This window comes from Ruditapes philippinarum, unplaced genomic scaffold, assembly GCF_026571515.1.
Source record: "Ruditapes philippinarum isolate M1 unplaced genomic scaffold, ASM2657151v2 ctg2837_1_1_1_1, whole genome shotgun sequence".
In the NCBI taxonomy this organism is placed as follows: Eukaryota; Metazoa; Mollusca; class Bivalvia; order Venerida; family Veneridae; genus Ruditapes; species Ruditapes philippinarum.
This window is the reverse complement of record NW_026861965.1, coordinates 119,119-142,327: the sequence shown is the minus strand read 5'-3', so window position 1 is coordinate 142,327 and position 23,209 is coordinate 119,119. Positions and strand designations below refer to the sequence as shown.

Genomic DNA, 23,209 nt, shown 5'->3' with positions numbered 1-23,209 from the left:
TACTTTACTCTGCAAGAATTATATTTATCATTTTCATTTAAATGGAGAATTGAGCAAAATATTTTGGTGCAAACTAACATTTGATTGTTTTGTGCATGTGTTTGAGATATGTACTAACCTTTTTGTAGCTGAATTCTCCATATGGCAGTCAAGAAAGTCTCTCCATCAAGGGAGAAAACTCTCCAAGAAATCCAGACTCACAAAGTTTGAATGAAGATTCCATGGTTGCTGCCCTTGGTATGATCTTCCTTCCTTTTGTTACAAAATGACTTTTTAAACCTTCTTAAGGCATAAAGACAACTTATTGAAATCATTACATTTATAAATCATTAAATGAGTGATTTATTTCTATGTTACTAAACATACAGCATGAACTTCATGTTTAAAAGAAATTAGTATTCAGGAAATCATAGTGTTATTTAGGAAATGTTTTTGTTTTATGAGTGTTCTTGGACAAAAAAAGTTAGATTTTAATGATTTCATGTTGTCTTTTGATATAGAAGAAAAGTTTTTATAAGCATGCAGCCTTTTTTATATTTTATGGACATGGACCAAGGAAATAAACTTGAAGGTTTTAATACTAATTGTGTGTTTTACTTTGTGTGTGAGCTTTGTAAATTAAAATATTTATCTTTTCTTATATTGGCTTCCTTGAAAAATAACTTTTTCTAGGTACTATGCTTCATTTAAAATAATCAGTTAACCAATCTTCCACAAGAACTGGTGTCAGCCTTTAGTACATGGTACATGGTACATTTCTTGCACACACACATTATATAAGGTGATGGGTTACATAGACTATCTCACTATTCAACCCAATGTTAATGAAAATGTTCCTGAGTGTAAGCTACCTTACACTGAATATTGTTAGGTCATTTGGATTATCTTTTATAAAGTAACTATCCAGCTATGAGTGGAAAGTTGGTGGGTGGTTCTACCAAGCAGTCTGCTTTTGATTAAAATACTTCACAACACATACCTTAGCAGGTGACTTACGGAAGAAAAAAAAAAGAATGTATAAAATGTAAGGAAGCATTATTTTGAAATATGTTTTATACAGGTACACATTTAATTATGAAGGAATAGGGTAAAATTATTCTTTATACTTTTCCCTTAAAGATGAATAAAACACTTGCATTGTGGAGCAACATGGTATGGAATGCTTTGATTTGATGCCATTGAAAATACTATTGGCAAAAATAGAATATAATTCAGAATTATTGTAAGAGTTCTGCTTCTTTGAAAAGAAAATTACTTAAAGAATTATAAAATGAATAAATATATGTGCCATGTAAAGTGTATTTATTGCTTTATTTTCAAAAAAACTAACTTTATTGCATAGTACGCATTTAACAGTTGAAGGCTTGAGAAAAATTTCTGCTTTAGTATGATAAATGAATCTGCCTATTAGATGCTTTCTTTTTTCCTGATTTATTATCCTTGTGCTATATATATAATGATTGTACCTGACTTGTGTCCATCACCTTCTAACAGGACAACAGCAGAGACCATCCCCTCTCTCTTCCTTACCTTATGGCGGCTGGAACCCTGAGCACCCGCACGGACATCTACACAGACATAACAGCTCCCCAGGTAACACAAGGAGGGATTTCAAAATATAAATCTGACCTAAATATGAAAAATCCAAGTATGATATTGTTCCCGGAAAGTATATTGCCACTTCGAAACAAACCAGTTTCTATTTGCTGTTAATTTCATTGCTTTGGGTTCAGAGGTCAGTTTTGAAAATAAAACAAATATGGTAGGAAATGACTAGGCATGATTGAGTGTGGATTAAAATGAACATATATATGTTCAAATAGATTAGTGGGACTGTCATAGATATTGAACCGTAATCAGATATTTGTGATTATTTTATCATATACTCTTACCTTAATTTCTTAAATGAACTTGTAAATTTTTCAATCTGGGCAAAACCATTCCTCATTTTTAGGTGAAAATCTCAATGTATATACAGACTGAATATCAGACAGTGCAGACCATGATCAGAGCAGGGATATGCTGGCTGATCTTGGTCTGCACTGGTTGCATGGGTGAAATCAATTACTGCCAGTAGACTAAGATATAAGTTTTCAACATCATTTGTTCTTATTCCATTGTATTACATGTATTTTAATTACATGTTATGATCTATATAATAGTATTATATGTACCAACCATTGCTGAATTAGGATACTACACTTACCCAACTACCAGTTTTAGAACTGTTCATTATCAGTATCAGGGATATCAAGGTGAAAAATTTAAAGTTAGGCCCACAGTATTGAGCCTGGTCAGACTGCATGGATGTGCAGAATAGCCTGGCTCTATACAGGTGAGAAAGACATCACTTTCTGATTCAGCAGTTTTACGGTTAAAAACTAACAAGAAATAGAGTTGGTATGGAAATGTCAGTTTGATTAATTTACAATGTATTTAATACAGGACTAATTAAAGATATTTGTGAAATATATCCATACTAATTAATTATTGCACACAATTTCCTGATACCAATTTTGAAGAACTTTGGAAAACTATTAAAACTAGAGCAAAGAAATTTGTAAAATTTAGTTTAGATATGATGTGTTTTATAATTTTATTGATAATTTTCTGAGTAACCCCTTCCTTACCCATATATTGTACAGTTTTTTTTCCTTTTCTCTTTCCCCGCAATGATTGCTTCATATGCTATAAAATACTAAAAATACTCTGATTTCATTATACTGTTAGTGCTAACATTTCCTATGTGTTATACATGTTATATCTCTTTCATTGAAAATATTACTCATGATGAAAATGTTTAAAAAAAGGATTATATTTATGATCTGTTATTTTCTTAATATGGATTATGAATTGACTTTAAATTAATGTAGGTTATATTTTAATGTAAAGTTTCTTATACTTATAGTTTTTCATTTAATTAGAATTGAAAGTAATAAAATGTAACACATTAAAGTTAAAGAAGGTAAGAATTAGCTGTATAAACTGTTCTTTGTACCTAAATCTTTCTATGTAGTTTATTTATAATAGCTAAAACTCTGTATTTAAGTATAATAGTATTATATATCAAAACTTGAATGAACAAACAACTCTAAATAATACACAAACTAACTTTAGAAGTCCCTGCTTTGTCTATATATGGTATTGTATACTGTAACTTACTAAAACATAATATTATATAGTTATACTGTGAACATTTTTACTAATAAATGTTAGAAGAAATAATTATTAAAAGCCACTATTTCTGTTTTCTGAGTTGTGATTAAGAGTTATTTTGTATATATCACTTTTTCAGGATCTCCAGTGATTGTGAATGCTTTTACAGCTATTTGTTTATTTGACTATTCCAGAAGGATCTCTTGTGATTGTGAATTGTTTACAGCTGTTTATTTCTATAACTATTTCAGGATCTCCAGTGATTGTGAATGGTGACGAGTTTGAAAACATTGAGATCGTCCATAACAACATGTCTGATGATAACCCATACAAACTGAAGGGCTACTCCGGTCCTGATTTGAATAGAAATATTACCAATTCAAACCAAAAATGTGACATTATAATAACTGGATCAGCAGATGACCGTCATCGAAATATCCACCAGCATTCTTTATCATCACCTCCGGCAGACAGGGACGTGATGTTAGAAATGGTAAAAAACAAAGGTTTAATCAAGACTGCAAAAATGGACGAGCGCATGAGCAGCATTGATTCAGACATGTCGGAGGCAAGTACTCTGGTTAGTGTTGCTTCCGATAAGACCGGACTTGATGATAAAAGTAGGCGGCGCTCTAGGATTAACCACCATTCTATACGAGGTTTCGTCTCGGACTCGGAAACCGAGACATCAGGGGTCTGTGTTTCTCGTAAAATAAGTGATATTTTTTGCATGCTTTGTGGCAGGGTTTTTTTTTTCAAATTGGCTTCTTTGCTTTAAGTTCATAGAGTTAGTGGGAAATTTTTTCTCTTCATCATATGGTGCCAAATAAGGTGGCATATGCATATAGATTTTGAATTGTCCTTCTGTCCGTCAGTTTTTTGTTTGGTCCACAAATTTTGTATTTACGGATTGATTTGAAATAGTTTTTTACAGATGTGTAGCACATCTCACATGCAAGATCAAGGTTAGTAGGTTCAAGGTCAAGGTCAAAGTTACACTTGAAAGGAATTTTCATATAAGTGCATTGATGGTCTTGTCCGGTCAACAAATCTTTCATTATGAATTTTAAGTAAGTCAAAGTTATAGTTAAGATATGAATTTTTCATAAAAGTGCATGGATGGTTGTGTCCAATCAACATCTATCATTCCTTAATTGATTTTAGAATAATGTGGCATAAATGTGGTTGACATTATGATGCCAGTCACACTTGTACACCCAAAGTTGTGTTTTGAGATTTTCATAAAAAAACACTTCTGTCATTGTGCCCTGTCATTTGTCATTTCTAGATGGATTTTAAAGTAACTTGGCATATATGTATTGGACACCATGATGTTGTATTTATGCAATCCCAAGGCTTTTTGCTCAAAGGTAAAGGTCACACATATTCATACCCTAAGTATTGTTTCGGGGGCATTTGTCTGTTCCTGTTCACAAAGCCAGGTCTTGTTTTTTCTTTTGTTCCATTTTGTTAAAAAAAAGTATGTATATAAAGCGAAACAACAAATATGTTACCTAAAGGTATGATACTGAATTGTCATATTACAAGATCATGTTGCTATGGCAACAAAGTATGATTTAATGTAAGCATGAGAGCTTATGTTTGTGCTGCTTTAATGTACACAAAGTTAAGAGGAAATGGCTGACCAACTTTAGCTTTTGATATCAAAATCCTGTCACTAACAATGAACTGTTTCAAATTCAAAGCAAGTCAATTAGAACAATTTAAAGGATTCAGCTGTTATGTTGTTATGGTGGTTTCAAGGAAGAAATCATTTTACAAATTTGAGGTATTTGTTGTGTTTGCATGAATTTTGTCCTCAACCTGTCACCATTCATTGTTATTAAAGTAGTCCCTGTGTCTGTCTCGATTGTACAATACATATGACTGTTCACAGGCCACACTAAATGTTATTAAAGTAGTCCATGTGTCTGTGTTGATTGTACAATACATGACTGTTCACAGGTCACACCAAAATGTAATTAAAGTAGTCCATGTGTCTGTGTTGATTGTACAATACATATGACTGTTCACAGGTCACACCAAAATGTAATTAAAGTAGTCCATGTGTCTGTGTTGATTGTACAATACATGACTGTTCACAGGTCACACCAAAATGTAATTAAAGTAGTCCATGTGTCTGTGTTGATTGTACAATACATGACTGTTCACAGGTCACACCAAATGTAATTAAAGTAGTCCATGTGTCTGTCTCGATTGTACAATACATATGACTGTACACAGGTCACACCAAATGTAATTAAAGTAGTCCCTGTGTCTGTCTCGATTTACAATACATATGACTGTTCACAGGTCACACTAAAATTTGTTTATGAATAAATTTATATGGATAGAAGACAGAACAAAACTAGTTTCAAGAGTCATAACAAAGAAAATTTTGAAAAGCTAGTTGCCATTCATATTATCCCAGGTATGGCAGCTATGTCTCTGATTATAGAGCTTGGATTTTAGGAGATAATTTGTGTAAATAGAATACATGTAAATCTTTTATCAGATATTTGAAAGATAAACTTACAAACTAAGAAAATGCCACTGTGAAAACACCACTAGTTATCCCAGTCAAACATAAAAATCAGATTTAGTTTGACTAGGTTGAAGGCAATGTTAAAATTCATTGTGTCTTTCCAGGCCTTAAAACAACAGTTATTGTTCTTACAATGAAACAGCAAATGGAAAGCAGTGCAGAAAAATTTAAAATCCTTTATTTACAAACCTTCTTGCCGTATCTTGAATTTAAAAATATTGTTAGCTAAACTGTAAAAACTAAAAATTATCTTATGATTTAGCTAGTTTTTGAAGGAAAAGTCAAGTTATTAATATCAAGTTTTGGGTGTTGTCATCATTGTTGTGCAAAAACTTTAAGGTAGCCCATTATTATTCAACATTTAAAAAGTCTTCAACATGAAACCTGGGATACTTGCTTACCATGCCCCTTTTTAACTTGGAAATTTTAACAGACTAGCATCAAAACTTCATGTGGTGCTATTGTTTAACTAGTATTATGCCCTGTCTCTGACCGAGATAGACATTAGTTCATCATATAAATGGTACAGGTCAGCTGAATTGTACATTGCAAGTAGGTTTCTAAAGTTATCCTATATTATCTTATTTTCAGTTTTCATTTTTGATGCTTTTTTCCCTTTATAAGCTTCCATAGCAAACACTTAATTATTTTTATAATTTCCATATATTTTTAATTGGTTTAATTGCTTTTTTAATCTACATGAAGATTTTCTAAGTTGTTATTTATATAGATTTTAATTCTGAATGCATGTATAAAGGAGGCAATTAGGTTTGGATTTATTGTGGTTAGTAATGTTTACCAAGTTGGTGGTGGTTCAATCCCATGTGAAGCCTGTCTCAATTTTATCTCTTTTACACTGTTCAAATCTTACAAAATTTTACCAGAAAAATAAACTTTATCAGAAACACAAATTTCACCAGAAATACCAGTATATTTCCTTTGATTTGAAGACACTAGAAGCTTATTAAAATGCTATTTATTTGTCATCGTTAGTTTTACAATATTTTTGGACAGAAATACTTTTGAGCTTATAGATAATTATTATCAAAATTATTAAAATTTGACTATATTGTTATTTATGATCAGAAGCCTTATTTGTATTGCAAACCAATGTATTTTTGCTAACTTTTTTGTTGCTGATAAAATTTGTAGCTTTGAACAGCTGTCCATTTTTTTTTTAATTTTCTTTGCATTTACAATTTTAAAATCTCTTTTTTATTAAACTTTTCTGCATTTGCAGTTTCTTAATTAATGATATCCAATAAAAAAGTTATAAAATTGATTTTCTATAAAAGTATTTTATTTGCTTTATGAAATAATTATATTAATTTTGTAATTTAATAATATTACCTTAAAAAAGTAAACATTATGTAGTAAGTATAGTTCTTAACAAGACGAAATATAGCAGTAAAACATTAGTTTTATAACAAAAGAGATATTATATGTATACAGGGTAAAGGAAGTCTTAAGAAGGGTCGTTCATCAAGTTTATACAGTAATAAAAGCAGTTTAAGTACAGGGTCACGGTATAGGGAAGGTCAGATAATCTCAACATCCCCTATACCAGGCACTCCAGAAGTCACAAAAACATACCTGTTTGAGGGACTTATAGGTAAGATTTTCATTTCTTTTTACAATATTATCAAGTCATTGTTGATGATATTTCTTGTTAACTTCTAGTCAGTACTTCATTCAAGGCATTTTTGAACTTTTGAGGTTTTTTTTTTTATCCCTGCATAATGTTAGTGCCTTAGACTAGTTTAGAAAATTTTCCTTTTACAGTTGATGATTTTCTTACGGAGTAACACAATTTTCTTAATTCTTAAGAATGGCATGAATTCTTGAGGTTTACTTCCAGCACTTGTTTGTGTTAAAAATTAAGTACCGCTCAAGACGGTGCTAGTTACAGTGAGGGATGTTGCGCTTTTTCATTATCCCCCATGTACAATCAAACAGATTCTGCAGGTTTCATGTAATTTTGTTGTGATTAATGCTTCGGAGGGATCACACTTCTTCCAGATTTTTTACTGTTTTTAAGCTCATATACTAACATAGTTACTATAAACAATTAATTCCTAATTATGTGAACAATAATTTACTTGTATAATGATATATTATATAGGCAAGGAGAGGAGTAGATTGTGGGATCAGATGCAGTTTTGGGAAGATGTTTACCTAGATGCTGTAGCCCAGGAGAGAGATATCATTGGAATGGACCAGGGTCCAGCAGAAATGATGGACAGGTAAATTTATATTGAATTTGACAGTTTAATAACCAAAATGACATCAGAGTGATATTCTGAAAACCAATACAGTATAGAATTGTCACATAATTAAACCTGTAAGAGAGAAATGTGTGTATACATTTTGCTCATAGTAAAAGTGAAAACTTTATTTGTAATTAAACATATGTTCAACTGAAAATTAATGTGCCATTAGCAATGACTCTGAAAGAAATGAAAAGCAACACTAGTTGTCTCCCTTTACATATAATTTGTGAAAATATCTTTTAACAAGAGTATAAGGTGGTTTGTTTATACTGGTGGTCCAGAATCTCTTATTTATTGATGATTTTTGAAGAAAAAAATTGTTGTATAATTGAAAATGAAGACAATTTGAAATTTGTAGACCATGCATAATTTCTGTTACATTTCTATGTCATATTTTGATCATTTATATGAATACAGTTCTATAAAACTTAACAACATTTTTTTGATTATAATAACAGAAATCAATTGCCTTTAGAATAACGGATGATGTGTTTGATGACTGTAAAACAGTTGTTTTTAGCTCCCTATTCGGAAAATAGGGAGAGCTATTGTACTCACTCGGGCGTTGTCATTGCCATCAGACTTTGTTAAGTTTTTGTGAGTAAGATGATATATTCAAATCTACTGAAGGGAATGGGTTGAAACTTCACATGCTTATTCTCTGTGGTTATCTGACATGATGTGCATAGGTCTCTTAACTGTGAACTACCTTTTGACAGAGTTGTGAGCTGTGTCTTACTTTAAAAGCATCAAAAACAGGCAAGTGCGCTGTCCTATGGACAGGTCTTATTTTCGGGCGGTTATGATCGCTGCAATGTTGTTGTCGTTGTGCAGTAACTTTAATGTTTGCTATTACATGAACAATTCTAAAGGTATCAATATGAAACTAGGCATACTTGGTTATTGTGACAAGAGGCAGTTGTAAGACAAGGCGCATAATAATGAAAGCTATGTTTTTGGACTTATGCCACTTTTTAGCTTAAAATGCTTGAAAAGATGTTTATTTTAAGAGACAAGCATTAACATCACATAGTGCTCTTCTTTTAAAGAATAGGAAGTCAGATCTATGTTATAATGTAACAAATTTTTGTTGTTATATATCAGGTACAATTCATTGGGACCTGGTGATCGTAAAAGACTGGAGCATGATGAAGATAAACTGTTATCTGTGATGCTGTATAATCTGGTCAGTTTTATGGTGATGACCAAAGTACACAAGGTGGAAATAAAGAAGAAAGTACGTAGACTGCTGGGGAAGTCTCACATGGGCTTAAGTTATAGTCAAGAAATAAACAATCTGCTGGACAAGATTGAAACATTGGTAAGTACTGTTGTAATGAGACCAGCCATTACACTGATGCTACATTCTTCTCACATTTAAAGAAACAGACAGTCTTCAAGGAAAATCTTATAGAGAATTACTCGTAAAAGTAATATACTTTAAAGTGCAAGTTATATTTTTTCTTAATTCACACCATCAAAAGATGACTAATACATATATAGACAAGGTCTTTGTTACTGACTTCCCCTTGATTTTAATATCTTTTGAATTGATTAGCCGGTTAAAATGTCAGCATTCATTAAATGCCACTGAAATAAATAATCAACTTCAGATTGAATTGCAGAGCTTGAAATGATTGTAAGATGACCAATATAATTGTACCAAAATTTCTTTTTAAGTGCTCTGTATATAGTTATTTTTACTTTGTATGTAGAGATTTTTTTTCTGGACCCCTGTATAAACTTTTTCTAATCACCATGCACCTGTACAAAAATACACAGGTTTGATACATTAATGGTAACAAATATTATTGGTAACAAAGAAAAAGAGAATAATTAGAGCATGTATATGATTTAAATGATATAAATACTGATGGTTTTAATGTTGAAATTTAGATTTCTTATTTACAATTAGAAGTTATACATATTTGCGTTGTTTTGTTCATTTATGCCTGTTATTCACTGATTTTTGTTTCATTTGAATAATAGCATGGCAATGATATTGACCTTCGACCTATGGGGAGTCGTTTTATGCAGAAACAGTCTTTTACAGTTCACTGGGGCAGTGATAATAAAGGAGACATGCTTTTTATGGAGGTAGGCAGTTTTCTTACATGCCATCACGCATGAATTATGTGCTGAAATAAAAGATGTATTTCCTTTCAAAAAAACAAAATTCATAAAAATGACATTTAATGAACAGAATGGTAATTCTCATTTTTATCTCTGAAATATTCAAACAAAAAATACAGAATTATGTAGATTGATAGTGTGTTAGTTACTAATTTGTGATCATGAGGTAATGCTTGAGTATTTTCTGTGGTGACCATGACAACTGATTAGTAAGTAAGTAACGACTTTAATTAATGAGGTAAACACATGCGATTTTCTGATCTTCCAAGCAGGCCTCTGTAAATTCCACCTATGATTTAAAAGGCTTATATCTGAATTCACATTTATTGAATTTTATAAACCAGTAAAATAATCTTGTAAAATTAATTAGGCTTATTAATCAGGCTTATTGTACTCGGATAATAATCTGAAAATACTGGGAAAAATGGATAAAAACCTGACAAAAAAGTAATTTAATTAAGATAATAATTTTGTTAATTTACCTCAGGTATGTGATGATTGTATAATATTACGAAGTGTTACTGGTGCAATATGTGACAGATGGTGGTACGAGAAACTTGTCAATATGACATACTGTCCGAAAACTAAAGTCCTCTGTCTATGGAGAAAACTTGGTGACAAAGTACAACTCAATCAATTCTATACTAAAAAGGTAAGCATAATAACATGTGTATAGAAATACATTAATTTCAAACAAAATATATACCATCTGTTCTGAATATTCACAGTATTAGTTAAGGTAAGGTTTTGTTAGTTGGTAAAATGTAATGTTAAAGGTACAACAATGAAACTTTCTCATACAAATTCTGAATCATGAAAAGCAAGGTAATTTTTAATCGCAGTATTTTATTAAAAACAATTTATGAAATAATGTTATTTAAGCTAGTTGTTACATATAAATGTTTTGTTCTTTAGACAGCTATAGTATTTTACCTCCTGAAAGATATTTTTTCTTGTGTTATAATTAATCAAAAATATCAAAAAATAATTTTAAGAAGATACCATCAAACAAAAAAGTTGTAAAGTAGTTTCAATGAGTCTTAATAAAATTTGAATATATATTGAAAAACAAACTAAATAAAATTGATTTCAGTGTCGAGAGTTGTATTTCTGTGTGAAGGAGGCCATGGAGAAGGCAGCTACGAGAAATAATAGTAAGATACCAGGTGAGTGTTTCTAACAGGTGCTTCACATCATGTTCTCTTGCACTCCCAATGTGGTGTTGCCCACTTTCTGTGTCTCAGTCTGTCTGTCTGTCTGTCTGTCATGAGAGCTTTTAGCGTGCTTTCTCATACGCTACCAACACAGGTCACTCACTAGCCTATATTTCAAAAGATTTCATTCTCTTAAACAACTTATACTTTTAATTCTATGTAAAGCAAATGCTAAAATATAAAACAAGATATGTTATAATTTCAGCATATAGAAAAACGTTTGAAAATTAAGTAATGTGAGTGACATTATGATTTGTTGTCTTGTTTGTGATGTTAAATCTTTACGTGTTAACTCTTTACAATATTTACTTAATATTTATGACAGTCAGGCATAAATTTTGTAACTTGTGAACTCAATCTCCTGTTTAATTTCATTAAGTAATTGTTTTTTCCAGCAGAATAAAAAGGTTAGTACTGGAATATGATCCAGGAATTATTGCAGGTGTATGACTGAAATACTTAGTTAACTTGAATTTAAACAAACAAAATTTAATTGCCAAACAAAGATTGCTATAATAATTTTTCAGCAAACTATGAAAATAGTTGAATTATAATAAAATTGACTGTTGTTGGATATTGGTTTCAGTTCTAGTAATGCCAATGGGTGAATGTGAGTATGAGGTGTCATTATAAAATTAGGACAGAAATACCCATAATTATACATGATATACAATATGGGTATGGGGTTACATTTGAGAACGGGAAAGAAAAAAATCTCATCATTATTTATTCTAAACCACAATTTTACTTTGCTTGATCAGTTTCTGTTTCAGAGTATATATTGTCCTTCTTTACTTTTTGTTTTTGGGGAAATGTGATCTGGTTTTTTTTGTTTATTTTTCCCCTTCAAATTTGACAATGTCACAACACTTGTTTTCTATTTAAGTTCTGGTGAATTAGGCTTTTCACAACAAACTTAGATCATTTTATGAAAATGAGTCAAAATTTAATTTTTTGTTTTCTAAAATTATTGTACAATCTTTAGAAATTTTTACAATTTTGAAATTGTTTGTTGACATGACAAAAAGTAAAACATACTTATAGACAGTAAGATTATATGATCAAGTCTATCAGCTGATGCTGCACAAATATTTTATAAAAAATTCTCAGGAGAAAGATGTTGTTAAGCACAAATATGGATAATGTGTTTGTCAATAAGAATATTTTAATTAAGTAAACTAATGAAGTGAATATACTTTATAGAAACTGGTCAGCTTAAGGTTTTTATCATGATTATCATTTAATGTTATGCATGGGAATTAATTTTTGTCAATCACTTGCTCCTATTTATTGCTTTTATTCCCAAAATCCTTTCATTTAATTAATTACCAAAAATAAAACACACAAAAAAAGATAAGTTTGGGTCAGGTTAATATTTTCATATTCATAAAGCGCCTAAAAATGCTGTGAGTTTAAGTATAAGGAATAACTAATAAAACCAACAAAATCAACTAGTTGTAATAAAGGAAATAAGATTGTAAAATGCACAGTGCCTTTAATTATGTGATCTTTAAACATACTAGTAAGTTGATCTTTTAACATATGGTAAATAAATATGTCTATCTGAATAATTTGAAGACTTAAATTATTACTAACTTATTGTATCAGCCGATTGGGGAAAGCCCAAGAAAGGTAAGCCCTGTAGCGTCCAGTGATGTCGAATGGTCGTGATCTTTATACATTCCTCGCTTACAATGTTTATACTTGTCTTCTTTTTTCTGAACTGTTAATGAATGTGATGATTGATATTTAATTACTTTTACAAGTACAGTCTAGTGTGATGATATACACTTTTAAATCATTACAAGTTCTTTATAGCACTTTATTTTAATTTTTTTGCTCTTAATTCCAAAGGGAATTACTAAAATAAAATTGAATAGTAGTTTTCAATATAATAAACTCATCTGATGTTAAACAGAAAGAACAAGTGTAAAAAAATGACACATCATGAGCTTTGGACTTTATACCCAAGGATATGAAAGCTGTGAAATCTTTTATCATTGGCAATTTATATATGCATGCATTGAAATGATGAAAAATTATTCTGAAAAAGCAATATGGATAATTCATAAATCAAAGTGTTATAAAGTGTTTGTACTGTAATTCATTTTAAATTTGCAAGTATTTGATTTTATTTAATCACTGATTGATAACTGTTACATGATTTTAAAAACACATTTATCTGCTGAAACTTCTATGCACTTTTTTTACTTTTTATTTGCAATGTTTTGTACTGCAGTTAATTATATGTACTTTACCTTTGTGCTTTTATTATTTACTGGCTATGATTGTTCAGATGTTCGAGTGCTAACCTTCAATCATTCGGACATTTGATTTTGGAGTGTCCCACTGTAATTTCAATCGTGTTTCCTCAGTTAGTATATGTTGCTACTCCATTTAGCTATACGTTGATTAAACTCTAGTTTATTTGTGCATGGCAGTTTGAGTTATATACAAGCTATTTTGGAAATTCCTTTCCATATTAAAGAAACAACAAACCATCTTACCTTGTTTTTCTTCTTCCATTTGATGTTTTCACCCTTCGCTTCTTTATGAATATTTGTAAAGGGATTGTGGAAGGCAACTGAAGGATCAGTAAAATCGTTGAAATAACACATACCATTTTTCAGGCCCTGAACTAGGGGGCGAGTTTCCGGTGCAAGATGTAAAGTCGGGGCAGGGTGGGTTACTACAAGTTTGTATGGAAGGCATAGGTTTGCTACTAGCCAATAGTAAGGTAGGCGTATGTTGCATGTTATCCCATATCTTATCAGTTTGCATGGCTTTTGTTCTTCTTGTTGTAAACCTTAAACCATCAGCCACTTTTGGGCAATTAGATTTACCTAAATTAAGTTGTTTTTTTTTACTGCATTTACAAAAAAAACAAAAACAAGAAAACCAATAAAAAAAAAAAACGTGATAAACAGATATTTTTTGAGATTCAGTCAAATATTTGCCAAAGTTGCCCAGAGGTTGCTGATAATTTTTCCATTTCATGTCATGTATATTGTGTTTCCTAACATTAAGGTTTATTAGATATCAGTAATAGGACAGTTATGTGATAATCAATGTCAAGTTCCTAAACAATAAGATCAAGATATTTTTTAATGTAAGAATTTCCATTTTCTTGTAGTATAAAGGTCATGATTGAATTTTAGTGCTTTAAGTGACATTAAAATAAAAAAAGATTTTACCAAATTACTCATAGTTTCATTTTTATTTTCTGCAAACCTTTCTGTTGCTTTTATACACCATTGTAAGGTTTTAATTATTTTTTGGATTCAGTAAATTCAGGCACTAAATTAGTATCTTTATCACCTGTACAAAAAGAGATTAATTAGACCAAGTAAATGCTTACCTTTATGTAAAGCATTAATATGTTTTTAGCATTTTTCTAAATTTATTAACAAGAAATTAAACAATGGATTGTTGTATAATGGATAGTAATTGTTTTTTTATGTTATTGAACAAAGTATGAAAGTGTAATAACATTAGGCAAGTGTATTTTATGTATGCTTTGGTTTGTAGAATCATGTTTCATATTGAATGTTAGAATGGCCTGTTCTTATCTTATAAATGAATATTTGATTGCCTTGAATCTTCTTGATTGCATAATGACAGTGTAATAAGAAATAATTGTCAACAATGTACTCAGATCACATGCATGATGCCTGCTCACTGTTATAGAAATAATATTAGGGTAGTTGCATAAAATTTCACTGCCTGTGAAATCTTTCACACACTAACAACACACTATTGTGTAGCATATAGTTCACAAATTCTTGTAGAATAAAAAAAGCATAAATAACCAACTTGAATTAATGTTAGTTCTATCTGTAATACATAGATTAAATGTTGTATAATCATTAGTGATAATAAAACACATTGATTCCTTGTAAGTAATGACGTTTATACATATATAAAACCTGCACTTTAGTGACTTACATCTACATTATAATTCTACTACAAATTGTTTTAACATTTTATAAGCACATTTTCCAATGATCATGCAGTTTAGTATCATATAATATTATTTAATGTTTTAATAATAAACTACCCTAGTATTGTTAAAGAAAGTTAAAAATATCCTTGTGTTGCATATTTGTATGAAATTTCTGAAAACTTGGGACTTTAGATTCTAGATGAGATTTTGTTTCATTTTGGGATAAGACGTTTAGATGTTTTCATTTATTTGTTGAAAAACAAAAACAACACTAAACAACTTTAATTGTTTAAATTGTATGCATTTAAAAAAGTTCTAAATACAGTTGAATTAAGTACTTCTTAATTTCAATTTCATCATATCATCTGTTTTTGTACTTATTGTTTCCTAGATAAAGATGCAATTTAATCTAGTATGAAACCAGATATAATAGAATATTACTTACTACGGCAACAACAAATATGCAATGCATGGTTATAGTGTTTGTCTTGTTATTGCATTTAACTTTCTCTTCTTCTTTTTTCCCTATTGCCAACCCTGTGGTGCAGGATTTTGAGGTAATGCTATTTCTGTACATTGTATGGTACCATGTGACACACTCTAAAGTCACATGACCATGTTTGTCATGTGACTTTTGAGTGTTCGCAAGTGTACTACGTGAATGCTGGTGGACACCTTGTGAGCTTCTTTATTATTTCAATCATTTTCCTAAGTGTGCTTGTTCTTTATGTTGGTTTTTGTTGCAATTCTGTTCATTTTTGCTATCTGTTTCATTTTCCTCTCTCGTAGTTTTACTTAGTATTTTTTCATACAATACCACTTGTGGATTTTAAATTTTGATATCTGTTTTGCTACTTTAAATAAATTGGACGTTTATATCCAGGACAAATATCTATCAACTGCTTTTCATTGATCCTTTTTTTATTAAAGCCAAAAAAACACTAGATAAAAGCTAATATAAAGTTTATATTATTTATAATTTGGCTAAGTAAATATAAAGATTTCTGTTTATTACGGTGACTGGTGCCTTATTTTTCCCGTTAATTTCGAATCTCGATTTCTTTATATACAATACAAGTAAAGCAAGAAGTAAATTTCAAATGAATAATCTCTCAAGAGAATCAGCTATTTCAGTTAATATATTTTTTATTGTTTATTTATTTTCTACATGTGATATAACAGTGAAATAGAAATACTGATATTGTTATATTTTCTTTTATATTGTGCACTTGCCGGGACGTCACAAGTGGTATGGTAGCCCCATCACTCTACTGCCTAGTCATTTTGCTTTTAATTTATTTCAGTCGTTTATAGAGCTAAATCGTATCAAGAAGTGTTTTACCTTGAAGGGGGAGATATTTATTCTTGAAGAATTCGGTAAGATCTCAGTCATTTGTTTTTCTTTCATTTTTATTTTTTTCTATTTTAGATTTCAAGATTGAAACGTAAAGCAATGAATTCCGCTAGTATAGAACGAGGGTATATACCGGCTGCCACAGTCGCACCATTATCATATTTAGATGTGTATGTGTAAATGGTCTTGATTTTTAACCTGTTATTTTTTTCCATTTCCTTTTTTACCAAGTTCATGGAACTGAATGAATCTTAGCATGTCAAAATTGGAACTTTCTTCTCTATCTTTTCCAAATTTGAACCTGCCTGATAATAAGACACTTTGTATTTCAAACATTTATTTTTCTTGTTTTTATTCTTTCTTGATACCATTTGATTCTTCATGGTGTTTTTTGAATATATAAATTTTTGAATGATTTTTTTTTTTAATTCAACTCGTATTTTCTCTTTATACCTTTTGAATGAAGATTTAAGAATGTTAAAATGTATTTTTACCATTGTTGTGTTCCAGTTTATTTCAAGGCCATTTACATTTAAAGTGTTATATGTTGTCAGGATGTAATTGCACCATGGTATTCTTAAAACATAAAAACAGCATCTTAGATATTTGAATCAGTCTTTCTGAAGAAAACAGTTACTGTGAAAGAAGCAATATCAAAATGAAATGACTTACTTGAATGTAATATAAATTTGAAATAACATGTATAGACAAGAGACTAGCTCAAATATTGTGGTGCAGTTAATTTTAGTGTGATATTTGTTCTACAACTTTTGCAACCAAATCAATATTTGTGATCAAAATCAGATCAATATTTCTCTTTTGAAAAAAATCGATCAAAATCATGAATTATCCTTTCTCAAAGTATGATCTAAATTCTGTAAAAAAAATGATAAAGTTGGCAATGTAATTATTTATTGACACTGCTTCCCACAATAACTTCTAGATTTGTTGGTGTTTAGAACATTGTAAAAGTTGTTGCACAAAATGTTGTAACTCTGTCTGCTTTTATTGAAATTGTAAAACATAGATTTTAAGGTAAGTTTATTATATATGTAATAGACATGGTATAATAGGTTGCTGTGAAGTTTATTAGAAAGAAAAAAAATGTGTGTTATATTTCATAATTTGATAAATAATACGTGTATATATATTTTAATGCAAAGGGAAACAGTTATTATTGTCTGTTTAATTATACAATGAACTTGTTTTATTTGAATAAAAAAATAACAAGAAGGATAAGAGGTGAATGTTGTTTATGACATGGAAGGAATATATACAGAAATTAATGAGATCCAATGTAGATTGGACAAATGCAAATTCCAACTTTGATTTTATATAGCACATGCACTATCAATTATTTTATCTTGATTAAATGCTAATAAATGTCTTCCAATTTTGAAAATATTGAAAATGTAACATATTTGGTTTTACTGAATGAATATACATGTATTAAAGATGGTGAAATGAAGTAATTCTGAAACGTTTGCTGTCTAGTTCAAAATTTCATTTATTATAAATTTTATCAATTTGATACATTTCATCATAATTTTGCATTTGATATGTAAAGCCATCGTAAGTTTGCAAAGTAATATGTACCAACCAAATTTGTCAATTTATTCTTTATTTAAGTTACTAAATACATTCAATGTATTTTATAAGAATGTGTTAACATTTTCTTTCATGGAAAAAATAATATGAGTATATCATTCATGAGAGTTACATTTTATAGATTATTCTATAGCTATTGGTCATGTAGTAATATTTAATAAAGAAAGATTGCATTTACATGTGTTTAACCCTGCTAAATATCTGAAATTGACTGACAAGTCTTTAATTCTGGACAAAATTAGTCATTGTAATTTTCTAAATAAATACTGACTGAATGGCGACCGGAGCTGATCATGATCAGACAACAGGGAGCTGAGGTGCCATCCTGATCTTGGTCTGCATTGGTCGCACGGATAATATTAGTTGCCAGAGGCACGCTATTGTTGAAACTCTGTTCTTAAGAATAGTGAACAGATGGAAATAGCAAACTCGATTTGTGAGAGATAATGATAAGTCTCTCATGCCCCTAGCACCAACTTTAGCACAATAGCAAATGCTTTATCTAAAATTACACATAAACATGATCTACATATAAATAAAGTGTAAAACATGAACCTTTGCCAACAAAATGCGTCTGTCAGTTTGGTTGATTGTTTAAAACTGCTTTTCATTTATGAAAATCAGAAAAGAACATGAAAAAAAAAACAGTTCCTTTTTGAATATCAAAATAGAATATTTTTACCTTATTACATTGCAACTGTCAATCAAAAAAGTATAAAATCGTAGAAAGAAAAAACATACTTTATAATTTGACCTTTGTCCTTCTTGTAATACTTGTCATTTCTAAGTATAACAGTATTTCTCCTATGTTATCATGATTAAATAATGCATAATTTCAGATTCCAAAAGTAAACAAGTAGTTCAGCACCGTTTTCAATCCAGTATGGTGAGTAATGATCAAATACTATATAATGAATGCCTAGACTATCCCAGTTGCATGTTGAAATTCTCCTCAACCCTTCCTACTTGAATTGTTTTATTGTTTGAATTCTAATTGGATATTTAAGTTTGTTTTATACGAGTGGTTAATCTTGTGATAATATACCGTCGTAAATGGTTTTAGTTGTTTTGTATTTGTGCTATATGTTTTACATAGTAACCTGTCAGTAATAGTTTCACCATCTCCTGCTAGGAAACCACGAATGAGTATTGTAGAATATGTTATTTGTCCATTTTGTTTAAAGAGTGCTTCACATTTTTTTTTTATTAAAGAATGATACGAACTTACATGTCTTTCTTCAATAAGTATTAAAAAATGATTACAAGTCATCAGTGTTTGAAAGAAAGTGGCATTTTTCTGAATCTTTTGCGTAAACAAAATTATAGTTTAGTTTATATTATCATGGCCTTAAAGATGAAGAACGTATTGCATTAAGAATAAATGAATATAACATTGTTTATATTGGTTGATCATAAATTAGCTTGGACTAATAATAAAGATATATAGATATACATATATTTACTCACTTAAACATTCTTTAAATATTATAGGTGTATGACCATCCAACCTTGTTTTATTTACCTTTGTATTATGACGTTATGTTTGCATTCTCAGAAAGCATATTTTTTTGTTTATTTCTCCACTGGGTATTCATTTTTTGTTTTCTGTTGCATGTATCTACGTATCTTCCCTATTTTGTTGGATAGGCAAATTCAATAGGAATGACTGTACATCGTGTTATAAACTGTCCAAGTTGCCAAAATAGAACAAACAGAAAAAAAGACAAGAAAGTTTCGTCGTTTTGAGCAGAAGACTTTCTCATAAAGTTTTGTTTTCCTTTTTTTTCCCCCCCGTACTCACGTAAATGAAACCATTCGTTCTTTTTTTTCCTTTTTTAAATGGGTTCAAACTTGTTAAAATCTTGTTTCTATAATATAAAGAGTATTTATTAATTATATGATGTTCTTAAAACTTTATGACGTTTTGTGACTTTTAACAAGTATTTATTATTTCAAGATGAATATCTGTCAAGAAATATTTTAAGTATGTAAACTTGTTTAAATTGTTATTAAACAATTGCCTTATTGGTGATAAATTTTAGAGGAATTGATTGAAATAAGAATTATTTTTGTGAAAGAAGATCTGTGCTTATAATGTTCGTTACATATTACCATGCTAATACTGCCTGGTTCAATTTCTATGATACTTTTTCTTCATTATACAGGCTGACCAGATCTGTTACGCTGTGTTGTGTGTTTTTTCCTATGTTGCTGCTGGAAACGAGATTAAAGATCATCATCGCAAACAGACTTGACCAGAGTAGAGTCTTATACTACTAATATATATATATAATTATATTTTCATAAAAATAACGTACCTCAGGAGGTGAATGCCCATTGTGTTCATTTCACATATAGTTTCCATTGTCCATAATTATGCGTAAATAAATAAAAGTGAAATAATTTAGCTGAAAATATATGTAGATAAAGATACTAAGATTTTGGACCAAAGGTCAAATGTTAAAATAAATTGCCGATTGGGAAACATGGCATTTGTAGAAATTAGTTTTAAGAAATGGCAATGAAAGAACAATAGTAATGGGGTAACATAATAGGTACATGACATGTATATTGAATATTAATTAGTATTAATTTTCGAATGGTGCTTTTATGATGTCATTGACCTCGGAAATGTGCGTATTTTGATTCTTTGTTATAAAAATATATCAAATATAGTTGAATATAGTTGCTTATTTTTCTTGCAGATTACTTTTATAATATAGTAAAATCTGTCTGATTTTGTCTTTCATTATTCAAATTAACATTATTATTTTTTGTACAGAAAGTCTTTAAATATATAAATATTCTATTTTTTGACTTTTAAGTGTCATTTGTGTATTGCTTGACACTGTAAATGCCTTTATTCAGCTTTGAATATTTGTCCAAAGCTTTATATTGACAACAATTTGCCTTGCTTTCAGTTCAAAGGTAAACTATGAGTCATTTTCATATGTTTTCTTGCAGATATTGCCCTGAAAAAAAATCAAATAAGTATTTGGGCAAACGCTTTAAATTTCTATCTGTTGCATAATAGTTCACATCATAATATTAATGTCTCAAGTCTTCTTTACTTATATGCTTAAACTTTGTACTTTTTATCTTTCACTAAAATAATTCCACAAGAACGCTGAATTATTAGCAATTTAAAAGGAAATGAAATCTTGGAAAAAATTGATAATTATGACTCTACTCTGGTCACAACCGTGAACTGCAGAAGGAAGTATAGAAACAATAGAAGTTTAGTGAAACAGTTTACTGACAATACTGATGATTTCTTTGTGGAAAACAAAGAGTATAAGCAGACCGAGATATTTGTCGATTATTTAAGAGTGCAAAATCAGAGCAAATTGTGAAAAGAAGTGTAATGATTGGTTCGAATCACAGTGCTTGTGTACTTTTCTATACTTGATACATATCCCTCGGCCTTGACAGGAGAAAAAGAAAGCAGCGTGTTATTCTTATTTGTGTATTTTATTTGTTAATTGTCTGCTGAATGCAAACATGTGTTTAACACAATATTTGTAAAATGGCTATATTTTATACCCCATACGTTACGTCACATGTGTAAAATGTCTGTAAATTAAATAGCTTTATTTACTTTAAGAGTTTTATGTTTATATGCTGTGTACAGTGCTTTTCAGCCAACTGGAATTGAAGCTCAACAAATCTTGTTACAGAATGACATATGTATAAATGTTATTTATAAAGTTTATGTAAATTTGTTGTTACATTAATCGATGTGAATTTTTTGTATTTATTACAATTATGTAGTTTGTAATGAATCTCAAACAGAAATTTGTAAAGAAAATATTAAAAGTACATTTGTATGAATATGTTACAGCTATAATGTTGAGTAATTTAAGAAAAAAAGAGGCTCAAGTGCCGCTAGGGGAAAATAATTTTTTTGAAAAAAATTGTCGTCTTTCCCAACATTTTGATAAGGTGACGCTAAGTTAATTTTAAATTTTAATGGCTTATAAACTAGAAAATTTATAAGATTAAAATAGGGTAATTTTAAATTTTAAAGCGCTGGAAATCCCCCAAGTATTTAAAACTTTTTCATTTATAGGAAGATAATTACATACATTTTATTTTTCTTTTTTATTCCTCTCGGAAAAAAATCTGCTTTTTAGATCTACCCAGGATTTAAAAATATGTTATTAAACTTTTATTTTAAATATAATAATAGGGCATGTGTCTGTATTCAAAGGGGAACATTATTTGATTTCTAGTTTAGAAAAACTTGATTAGCTGAAAGCAAAATTTTGAAATATCTTTGTTTACAAAAAATGGGAAATGACCCCGAAATCCAAAAAAATTAAAAAAAATCCCAAATTTTACAATTAGTATGCTGAGTAGCAATGTTACGTAGATAAAACCTTCAATCATCGTAATTTTAGTTTTATCTGCATTTAGAAATTGATATCTAATGTTCATATTTCAGGAATTATTGACTTGGATAACTTTAAGTACTGATATATAACTTTTGATCATTAGTTATTTAATACCTTTGAAAATATGTAGTTAGTTAGCTTATTACAAATGAGCGTGTTTTTTGTTCTACCTAATTTGATCATGTTTGTCTAGATAACTTTTGCCACGCCTATGATGGCAGTATAAAGTAAGATCATTGTGTATGTTTCAAATTAAAGTAACGACAAGCCCATTACATCAAATAGAGGTCATATGTACTAAGAACTGATAGCTAAACAGTATTGTCATTAAATCTTTCGATTTATATTTAAGTATGAACGTTTCATAGTAAGTTATCAATATGCAGACAAATGTAAACAAAAATATAGTTAATTTACCGGTTCAGACTGTTGTTATTTTTATGATTGTTTAGGCTGTGATGGGTTCAGATGATAGTGATCTTTTTTATTCTAATGTAAAGGCATTTTGACTGTCTGTGCAATATTGTTATAACAAAACTTAATAAAGCTAATCACAGATATTACTTTGTTGTTGTGTCTTATTGAAACATTA

At 29.7% G+C, this 23,209-nt stretch overlaps 1 protein-coding gene across 16 annotated transcripts in view; it reads left to right on the top strand.

Annotated features, from left to right (window-relative positions):
• LOC132717479 (MAP kinase-activating death domain protein-like) overlaps positions 1-21,906 on the top strand; it is a gene marked incomplete at its 5' end in the record, with an annotated part of 63,209 nt that extends 41,303 nt beyond the window's left edge. For 3 of the 16 annotated variants that reach the window (XM_060700960.1, XM_060700952.1, XM_060700949.1), the window contains 14 exon segments: positions 129-237; positions 1,495-1,593; positions 3,408-3,850; positions 7,154-7,313; positions 7,824-7,944; positions 9,076-9,292; positions 9,961-10,068; positions 10,592-10,756; positions 11,198-11,270; positions 11,905-11,928; positions 13,949-14,055; positions 16,566-16,638; positions 19,063-19,109; positions 20,389-21,906. In XM_060700960.1, coding sequence (XP_060556943.1) covers positions 129-237; positions 1,495-1,593; positions 3,408-3,850; positions 7,154-7,313; positions 7,824-7,944; positions 9,076-9,292; positions 9,961-10,068; positions 10,592-10,756; positions 11,198-11,270; positions 11,905-11,928; positions 13,949-14,055; positions 16,566-16,638; positions 19,063-19,109; positions 20,389-20,478 — 1,836 coding nt within the window. 16 annotated transcript variants of the gene reach the window in all.
• Between the last annotated feature and the right edge of the window lie 1,303 nt (positions 21,907-23,209).